Consider the following 10,322-nt stretch of genomic DNA (forward strand, 5'->3'; position numbering starts at 1 on the left):
GTATCCGAATCTTCATGTGACTTTCCTATGCAAAGAAATGTGCATTTCAAGCTTTCAGCCCACACACGCACATTATACAAGCATTTCATGATCATGCCATCTTGTTGATTGTAACTGTCTGTTCTGTTGGATCTAGCCCACACTTCAAGGCATCAATCCTTTCTGTGTGCGAGTCTAACCCTAATATGCGTGAGTTCTAGTCACAGGTACCCAATCGGCCATATAGGTGGAAGTGTGAACTATCTTTTCTCTAACCCATCGCGTAGGTCCACCATAACCTGTGACCACTCATCAATGGCCAGCTCGAATGCACTTTTCTTTATATCTAATTAGTGCAAAGGAAATAAATTTAATAAATCATTATATAGACAAATTAATGAAAAAGGATACAAATTCTGTTTCTATAGAGTTGTGACAACAAGTATGTACTTACCTGGTCAACACAAAGCTTTAAGGGTTGTTCATCATAAAGGATAAGGATTACTACATTGTATTCTCTTCAAGATGTTCTCTTCAATAGCTACTCTATTTATTTAGATTGACTATGTTTATTCATTTGTGATTATTCAATTAGTTAGAGACTACACCACAACACATCGAGAGAGTTAACACTCTTTTTGATTTTAAATGACATTTTCTTACCTTATGAAATGATAAACCAAGGACATGTAGATCAATTTGCATAACTAATAGTCTATGAATAGACATATTGAAGTGAGCTTACATAGCTACATATGAATCATGGCATAATTGCAAATTCTCCAACTTTAAGCACATTACCAAGTCAACAATGTCAAATTGCTTTGACAAGTTCGGTCTGATTACTCTATAGTAACTATGCAATATTTTTTTAGTAGTCTACTTCATATGTATGATTTGATAAAACTAAGATCATGACTATAACCTTTAATATAAGCCTTCATTTCTCCATACTTTAGATAACATTTAAAAGGACATGAGCATAGTTTTAAATTGTTCAACAATTCTTTTTTTATATTTTAGAGAGCATTTAAATGGGCTTATAAGTGTTGAACTGCTCAAAATGAACTAGTGTGCATGTGCATCTGGAAAGTAGTTTGCGAAAAGCTCAAAAACTCAGAACATTGCAATGCCACATCCTTGCTCATAATTTTCAATGTCATATCCTTGCCTCACAATTTCCTATTGAAAATGAGTCCTTGCTCCTAGGAGAACGAGAGCTTCCATGTAAGAAGAGTTGCAACTTGCGGGTGAGGACGATAAATACACTTCGAAGGAGCCTTCAAAGAAGTGCACCTAAGTGAGGAGGTTAAATAATGTAAAACATTTTAGGGGAAGCTTGAGAGAAAGATGTATGGATCCCCATTCTTATTTACCTAGTGGTAAAGAGCGTCGGTGTGTGTGTAGCCATTATCAAAAAGAGAAGTTGGTGGGCTCGAATTAGGGTTAGCGCGTGGGAACACGCGCGTATCTCTCTACGAGATGGAATGACGCCGCCTGCGGGAGAGGGGCTTACTGGCGGGCGTGCGTTTACCGGCATTCTTTGGTGACCTGCTGGCGGTGGAGCCGAAGAGGCCCATCTTGCCGAAGCGGCGGGAGACGAAGCCCAAGAAGCCGGGGTGGTGGTGGCCGGAGGAGGAGGCGCCGGGCGGGGCCGCGGCAGCCGGTCGCCCGGCGAGCTCCACTTTCAGGGCGGCGTTCTCATTCTCGAGGTCGTTCACGCGCAGGCGCAGCCGGGCCACCTCCAGCTTCAACTCTCGGTTGTCACGCCGCAGCCCGGTTGCGGCCGGGTGCGCTGCCTGCGGGAATTGGGAGCCCATGCTCATTCGGCGGGGAGGCCTGCCAGCTGACGGGTGGAAGGGCCCCGCGTCCGGACACGTGGCGGTGGGCGCGTCGACCGGCAGCTGTCCGCCGGTCATCGCGTGGCGCATGCGGAGCTGCTCGAAGTAGAGCACCTGGACGACCAGCTGCACCGGGAGCCTCTCGTTCTGGGCCGCGTGCGTGCACGCCTCCTGCGACAGCCTCTGGCAGTCCAGCAGCTTGCACACCTTCCGTCTCTCCGCCTCCGACACCGTCGGATGCGCCTGCCAGGATCATTATCATTATTAGTTATTAGTATTATTATGGGAATAATATCTATGCCTCATCCTTTTGCAAACTTTTGAATAAACAAAAACCTCTTCTCTTTCTTTGTCCAAAGGAGGTCACCATGAACCAGTCCTTCCCCTCACACAACACTCTTCTCCATCCTAATAAATGGCAGAATGAAATGAACCAAGAAGCAAAACAAGTCCAAATTTGCCCTCAGTCATGGCATAGTAGTTTGAGTGTGGGTTGAGTTATTCCAATGAGCGAGTTTAAAACTTGCAGCCCACGTCCCTTGAGGTACGATAAAATATTTATTCACGTCCAAAATAGATTCAAAATTTTCTTCTATATTTCCTTCCTACTTTAATAACAACACTATCTTTATGAATAAATTTCAGCACCATCATTACAAATGAAAGCAAATGGCATCGCATTTTTTGTTTAACCAAATCAGATATCACAAAATGGAACACGTTAAACATCTCTACAAATACAAGCAATCAATTGGATATATGAGGACCTCTCTCTCTCTCTCTCTCTAAGCTCAAAGTGATTATTTGAAATTTCTAACATCAAGGATCAACGTAACACAACTTTATCACATGTCCCCATGCCCACGATTCATGAAACCTCATTAAATATACTTTTTTTTTTCTCTAAAAGGATAAAGCGCAAGCATTTTGACAACCTAACATTGACCCACCAATATAATGACTTGCTCTTAGGCAAAGAATGTCTCAATCTTACACCGATGCTTGATGCTTGAGCTTTTTTCCATTGTTTTATAAAAGGTATAGACAATAGTAGCTAAAAGATGCATAGAACATCAACTAATCATTAGAAATGATCTTGCACTTCAACCTTGTGCTAAATTGAAATGTATATTTACCTTGCAAAGGTTGGGTACGAGAAGCTTAAATTTGAAGATAATAGGAGGCAAAGCATCAATATAATATTTCATAAATTAAAATCATGTCTATGTAGCATGCAAGTGCATGCTTATTGCTTTAAAGTTCAATAATCATATACAAACATGCGACATTCCAACTTGGGTGACCAAGGTATTGACTTTTCAGCCTAACTTCTCAATTAGAATAGTTTCACTTACTAACTTTATCTATCATGAAAATATAAGGATAAATCTCTATCACTTCTAAGCTCCAGGCTTATAAATATATCAAATTCCAAGACATGAGAAAACAAAGAAGGAAAGACTCCAAGACATTCAAAGTTGTTGACTTAGTTTATAAGACTCAGGCTTAAAACCATAATGTTGTGGGTCCAAGTCCTACTAGGTGCATCACTTTATTGGACACCTATGTTCATATGCATGTTCATGTAAATCAAAGCTTTATCCACTTGAACACTGGATTTCTCATGCTTCTTGGTAGGGTCACCAAGTAGGAGAGTCCTAGTGCAATCATGCTCCATTATTCATTCTACTTGTGGTCCATTCTACCCAATATTTGGACTACAAATTGCAATGGCATGTGGTCAAGAAATCTGTAGATGCTCTAGGCATAATCAATGTATATTGTTCTAGTCTCTAGATGGAGGAGACAAGGAAAATTCATATACTAATTTCAAGGGTTAGAAATAAATACCCAAGATTGACATTGCCATTATTTTCTCCAAACCAAATGATGGTCATTTGATTGTATTTAGTGTAAGCTAGCATTAAAAACACGATTGTGTGATAAGTTTTTATTGCATATCACTTGGTTGCACTTAAATTGACATATGAATGCATGCAAAAAAAGCCCTATAAAGTATTGATCTCTACAATTATTTTAGGGAAAAATAATTATGAGATGGCATGAGAAAGAAGATGCATATCAAGCAAGTAGATATGATATAATATCAAGGCACATGCACTTGTAATGAACCTTCACCAAAAATAAGAGTTAATGTAAAAATAATGAAGCTTGGAAATTTGATGGCTCTTTAAAAATTTCCAACTTACATAGTTTTTAGTTATAAATGTCACAAATACATGGGACATGATTCACAACTCCTCCAAAACTTTTAAGTTGAAAGTTTTTATCTACACTACCAAAAATGTTTTTTGAGAACATTGCTTGCGGAGACAATGACTTGATACTATTCAACATTGATGTGGGGTGAAAAAGGTGCAATCATTCACATTGGTAGTAGCTGAAATTGTAAGGTTCTATAATGTGGGTTCAATTCCCATTGGCTAGACCATACCTAAAAACTACGGTAAGAAAGTGACAAGTGCTCAAGAAAAACTAAGGTTTATTGCTAATTGACTAGATGTATTTTTTATGTTTCTAATTATTTTAAAGTAATATATTAATTATTAGATAGAAACCTCAAACAATCTTATTACGAAAGCATGAAAATTCAAGCTATTCTCACAACGTTATCATGAAAAGTCAAAATACTACATAACTAGAGAATGCATATCCATATGGTAAAGGGGCATATCTTGTGATGGAACATGTTGATCATATGAAAATTTAATTTTTGTTGCATGATGACTCTTGCTTAATCTTAGTAGTTATATGAAGCATACAAAACCTCATAAGCCAAAACGGAAGTCATGCGTAGGCTAGTAATAAACCATTACTTCTTTAGAAATTCATGAAAGAATAGTTATCTATATATTGAGCTCCCTCTTTGGTTGTATTTATTTCTTTTTGGGCGAGGGTGGGGGCTTCAATGACCAATGCCCTAGGCACAATGGCATGTATAAACCTTGTACTTTAAACTCACATACATAGAGTGCTCGACCATTCAAAAACCCAATGTTAACATGGTCGTGTCTCAAGTTTAACAAGCTACTCATTGCCAAAAATTTCCTCTGTGGAAGTTCTACAAATTGTTCTTCACATCTGTGAAGGCTAACCGAAAGCCTATTCATACTCAATAAAAAATCCAATCATTTGGGTTGCTAACCACACCTAGCAATTTGGATTATTGTTTCACTCTGCATGTATTTTGTGCTTGGTCTAACATGGCCTTAAGCATTGAATTATCCTAGAGTCTCATTTCCACATGGAGGAACAACCCTTTGCTCATGTCCAATGATTGTGGAGCTAACTTTGAGACAAGCTCATATAGATCTAACCACACATAACACTTCAAAACGATCTTACACGAACCAATCTCCTTCAATATGCATGCGAGAATGAACTACACTTGTGGACACCATTCTTATGGGCTTTGTAATTCAATTGGATGCACAAATAACATTAATATTTCACTGAATTTCATGCAATGCATAGGGACTTTAAAGTTTTAACAAGACTAAATGAATTGTGTGCACCTCAAGCATTGTCTAACAAGTGAAGGGTTTACTCCAAAATGTGGCAAAGAGGTTATGAAACAGAAGGCAAGAGTAAGAGAACTCGGTGTTTCCAAGGCTTTCTAATGGCTAGGAGCGTAAGTGGACAAGGAAAAACATCAATAATGAAGTCCCAAGAAGTTAAGAGCTGCCCTATAACCTTGGGCTTTGGAAAGTAGAGATTTATTTCTCAAGGTATCATGTGATGTAAAAAGACAAGGCTAGACCCCTATCATCTATGTGCATTCGTGAGCATGGAGGTTAGAGGCATTCTATGCGTCCCTTCGAGCAAGGGACTCAGCCTTGAAGACTGACGTCGAATGGCATCTTTATATGCAGACTCCAGAGCGTGCAGCCCATGTGGGTTGGGCACAAAACATCGTAACGCCAAAAGAAAGTATTTTAAGGAAAATTTACTAGTAATATTCTGAAATATTCCTGATTCTTAAATCATGGTGATCTTTGTTGTAGAAAGAGGGATTTCATTGCGAAAACCAATATGCATGAGAGAGAGAGAGTGATCAATGAGTGCATGAGTGAGGGAGCCACTGACCTTGAGGAAGATATCAATGGCGCGATACAGCCCATCATCCAGCACTCGGGCATAGTCCGGAAGGAGCTCCGCCACAGACACAAACTTAGAGACTGTCAGATAAGGGTCTGTGGCAATCTGAGCCAAATACATGTCGATAAGCTTGGCTACCCTCATGATCCCCCTACTGCTGCTGCTACTGTGGCTCTGCTGATGATGCTGCTGCTGCTGATGGGCCGCATCGCTTGCCGCCGGGCTGCCCCCCACCATCAATCCATCGGACTCATACTGCACATGATTATTAGTGCTGCTGTGATTAAGGTTGTTAATGTTGTTACCACCCGTGCTTGAGCTCAGATTATCCCCCCCTGATAATCCTCCAGCCTCCCCTTGCTGTTGCAAATAAGCTGCCAGCACACGCTGCACTATGTCCACATCAAACAATACCATATCATTCCCTGCAGTACCACCATTAATACCCATTAATTGACCTTGTACTGCAACATTGTAAGCTGGTACCAACAGATCATCTGCCGTTGCACTTTCTAGCTGAGCCCCTATCCTCCTCTCCAGATCGAGCCTGCAAGCCACAGTCGTGTCTATCACAATGGCTGCCCTCAGTAGACTCAGAAGGAAATTGGTAGGCACCATGTTCCTCTCTGTTGGCAGCAGGCTCACAATGCTTTCCAGTAGAATCCTCTGCTCATGCTCCATGGCCTTGCTGCCCATCACACCTTCCATACTCTGGCTAAAATATCTTGCTTTGATACTGCTGTTCATAGCCGACCTCCCTCCTGGATCTGGAGCTTGCTTTATCACATTCAATGGTTTCAATGCCTTCTGTGCGTAAGTCATCAAAGCCCCTCCCAGATTCTCATTTCTCAAGCCTCTTGATTTCATAGCTGCTAGCACCCTCTGGAATAAGTCAATCCTCAAATCTGCCAAGTCATCAGCCCACCATTCCACAACTGCCTTGCAATTAGCTGGCATCTGACTGGCTCCATTTTCGTTAAGGCTATGAGACCTCCCTGAGCCATCACACTCTAGTCTTGACAGGTTAGCAACTGCTTGTTCCCTGCATGCTTTAGAAGCCACTGCATCTATACAACGGTTGATGAGCTTGACCTCTTCTGCTACTGGCAAAATGTCTTCACAATTGTGCAGAACCTCGATTGACTTTTCGAGGCTGTCCAAAACAACCTCATTTATGAATGCTTCGGTTCGGTTTATCAGATTCTCATCACCATAGTCGTCTGTCATTTCCAAGTACTCAGCTGCACACCTGAGGTGGGCCACATTTGCTGTTGTGATTTCGAAGTTGAGGCCATAGCAAAACTTGGCTGCTAGCTCGAATGTGTCAGATCCTCCAGGGAAGTTCGAGAATTCAATAACAGGATTTGCTACTGCATCTGATTCATTGAGCTCCGATGCCAGAAGTCTTATTCTCCCACTCCTTGATAGCAAAGGAAACTGCATGATATGGCCAAAAAAAGGACAAATCAATGTCATCATCTTGTAAAATAGCTAATGCCTCAGGATTTTGAGCAACGCTTCCATGTCAGCTAGATGAGATCAATACAAGGAATACTGTATCACATTGCCACAATTCAAACTTGAAACAAGCAATGTAGCTGCCAGTACTAAGTGATGGGGGGGACTGGGCTATGGAAAAAATGTTTTTTATGCTTGAAAGCAGGGGGGAAAAATAAACACACAAACATTCTGCCTGGAAATCACATCTAATGGAGGATTGTTTAAATAACATACCTTGTGAAGGGAAAAATTAACTCCGTCTACGCTAACGACAATGTCACTTTGCACGTCTGAGAAATTTCTGCATAATGGCAACATAGAACAACAGATTATCAGCACACCGAACTTGTGGTCGTTTATCAGGCAAACAAATGCATTCTGGCAAATCAATGCTGCGCTTGCCGATACTTGTAGTTGCATCGCTTAATATTAACTGTGTGATGTGTTTGAGCAAATCCTATATATCTCATGGCCACTGTGCATGTATAAAGTTAAACAATCATGTGCAAGGAGATAAGTATATGCTATACCATGATAATGGAAAATATGACAAATCATGTGGTCAATGTAATATGAGGAGATGATACGGGGTTTCGAGTTATGTTTATGAGAGCAAATAGTATTAAATTGCAAAAGCTAATAAGACTGGATAGCAAGGAAATTGGGAGAATTTACCTGGAAGGGTTTCGTTTAGTGGAGGAACAGCTGGAATTCGAAGATCGTCTGGGGAAGGAGAATCTGTCTACTTTAGCAGTGGGCACAGCCATCATGATTATTTGTATATATGAGAGGATTATGGTTGCCGCTGGTCGATGTTGGTGAGGAAGACGAGCGTTGCTTCAAATATGAGCACAGGTATGAAATGATCCAACGACTGCTCTATCTCTCTCTCTCAGAATATTTTTAAGCTATGGGAGAGGATGTGAGGATGATGATGATTCGATGTTTTGGGCTACAGTGCACCCAAGATTAGCTTAATGAGAGGCGGGAACTGTAGTGACGATCGAGGCAATGATGGATCAATGGCATGTCGAGTAAGGTTTGATCTGAGTCGATGTGGTTGTGTGGAAGGGGCACCATCAGAAGCCGCTTTCTCTTCATGGAGAGAGAGAGAGAGAGAGAGAGGGTTCAGGATTTGAAGAAGACGACGTAAAGAATGCAGAGAGAGAGTCACACACACACACACACACACACACACTCTCTCTCTCTCTCTCTCTGTGGACTCTTATAAGCATGGATTCAGTTCTGAGCTCAATCACTCCGTCAAAAAACATGCATCGAATTCTCTCTCTTTCTCTCTCTCTCGGGTAGTTCTTACCACGTCGTTAATAGTAATACTACCTACTGAGACTCTCTCTCTCTCTCTCTCTCTCTCTCTCTCTCTAGACTAGGCAGGGATTTATACAAACTCTCTCCGTCTCTCGCACTTCTTTTCGAACACACATTCATCGGATCTCTCCAACGATACGATCATCAGCGGTTTTATTATTTGTATGCGCGCGTCTGTGCACGCCCGCCAATCGTGTGCAACAGTGGTGCTGGTAGCCTTGCAGGAGGTGGTATAAGTAGAGCAGGGCAGCGGGCAGGCAGTGGAAAGACGCTAGGTTCTTTGTGGGTTCTTTCCCACACAACAATTCAACACTCCACCGGAGAGAGAGAGAGAGAGAGAAGGGGGAGAGAGAATATATAATTTACAAAATAATATATAATAAGAGAATAAAAGAGTTTTTACCCTCGCATTTTGTCCCATTACTGCTCCCCACGTATAGATCCTGCCAGCTCATTACCTACGTAAACCCTCGACATGTACATATGCACATCCTATATAGCCTCTAATAAACGATGACTGTGCCGCCTTGAACCTTCTTCTATGGGAAAGTCCCTTTTGGCCGCCCCCCCCCGCCCCACCCCAAGCCTTCAGAATTCTCGCGAGTTCTTTTTTCTACCGCACCAAAATCCTGCACATGGGCTTTCACATGGCCCCATAATCCATTCATGCTCTGCTGCAGCTTCCCTCGTCTTTTGTACAACTGGGCTTTCTCATGGCCCCATTCATGCTTTCATACCCCTTCCAACCCTTAGCTCATCCTTTGTACACCAACAAATCTCTCGGGAGAGACTAGTCCTTGCAAAGCTAGGGGTAACAAGCATAGGTGCACCCACATCAATAGACCGCATGTTTACCCTACCATCAGCATTGTCCATAAGCTTAAAGAGCGAGCCTATAAACCAATTGTGCACGTGCATGAAAGGCTAAGCTCAATCCCAAGGATAGGCTAACCTTGATTTGCCTCACTTGCACCGGCGGCCTTGGCATCTTACTTATGAAAATTTCACACAAGAGCAAACATCATCATCATCTTGCACATTAAACATGTGTTGAGACATAGAAATTTGCATTATTGTACATTTCATGCGATCATAGGTATGTTCAACACTCAGATCCTAGGTACTTGGCTAGTAAACCTATCCGACATTGGTAAGAAGGAAACCCTCAAAACCTTCATCAATGCACTATCTTCGATACATGTGAGTTGATCATGCAACCACTTGGAAGCCACCACCACCTTCTCCTTTTAATGTTATCCTATTTCTCACCACTTTAACTTGGGCCTTACTAACCAATCAACTACAAGAGAACAACTAAAGTCATACTTAAGTGGTCATTTCAATGTTTAAAAGACCCTTGCCATCATGAAGGTTTGCTCCCTTTAGGCTTTTTGTTGAGATTCTCTAACCCACGTTAAAGGGTTTCTACAAATAGATGTGTTACAATGTCCTTCTCACTCCCTTTTAACAAATGTAGCAATTTATTGCATGATTAAAGAGAGGTCAAATTCCCTCATTAGAGAACTCAACTACCATGCACATCAAACATGAGGT

The 10,322-nt window shown here is 41.4% G+C and overlaps 1 protein-coding gene across 1 annotated transcript; it reads right to left on the reverse strand.

The window, feature by feature from the left end:
- Positions 1–1,115: 1,115 nt before the first annotated feature.
- LOC148009213 (BTB/POZ domain-containing protein At5g48800-like) lies at positions 1,116–8,730 on the reverse strand. Its single transcript, XM_087673699.1, has 4 exons — positions 8,115–8,730; positions 7,674–7,740; positions 5,928–7,376; positions 1,116–2,063 (listed from the first exon to the last, which is right to left on the reverse strand). Exons 1-4 carry the CDS (start codon positions 8,207–8,209, stop codon positions 1,455–1,457), a joined length of 2,220 nt encoding a protein of 739 aa, XP_087529825.1. The 5' UTR covers positions 8,210–8,730; the 3' UTR covers positions 1,116–1,454.
- Positions 8,731–10,322: the final 1,592 nt, after the last annotated feature.

The sequence above is a fragment of the Lygodium microphyllum genome, unplaced genomic scaffold, assembly GCF_053477565.2.
Source record: "Lygodium microphyllum isolate KBCC unplaced genomic scaffold, Lygodium_microphyllum_v1.1.10 scaffold_33, whole genome shotgun sequence".
Taxonomy (NCBI): domain Eukaryota; kingdom Viridiplantae; phylum Streptophyta; class Polypodiopsida; order Schizaeales; family Lygodiaceae; genus Lygodium; species Lygodium microphyllum.

Bases quoted from the DNA above. Each gene is read 5' to 3' on its own strand.
- LOC148009213 (XM_087673699.1), bottom strand. From the start codon at position 8,209: ATGATGGCTGTGCCCACTGCTAAAGTAGACAGATTCTCCTTCCCCAGA. The intron at 7,741-8,114 runs GTAAATTCTCCC...GCCATTATGCAG, and splicing joins ACTAAACGAAACCCTTCCAG to AAATTTCTCAGACGTGCAAA. The intron at 7,377-7,673 runs GTATGTTATTTA...CATATCATGCAG, and splicing joins TTAATTTTTCCCTTCACAAG to TTTCCTTTGCTATCAAGGAG.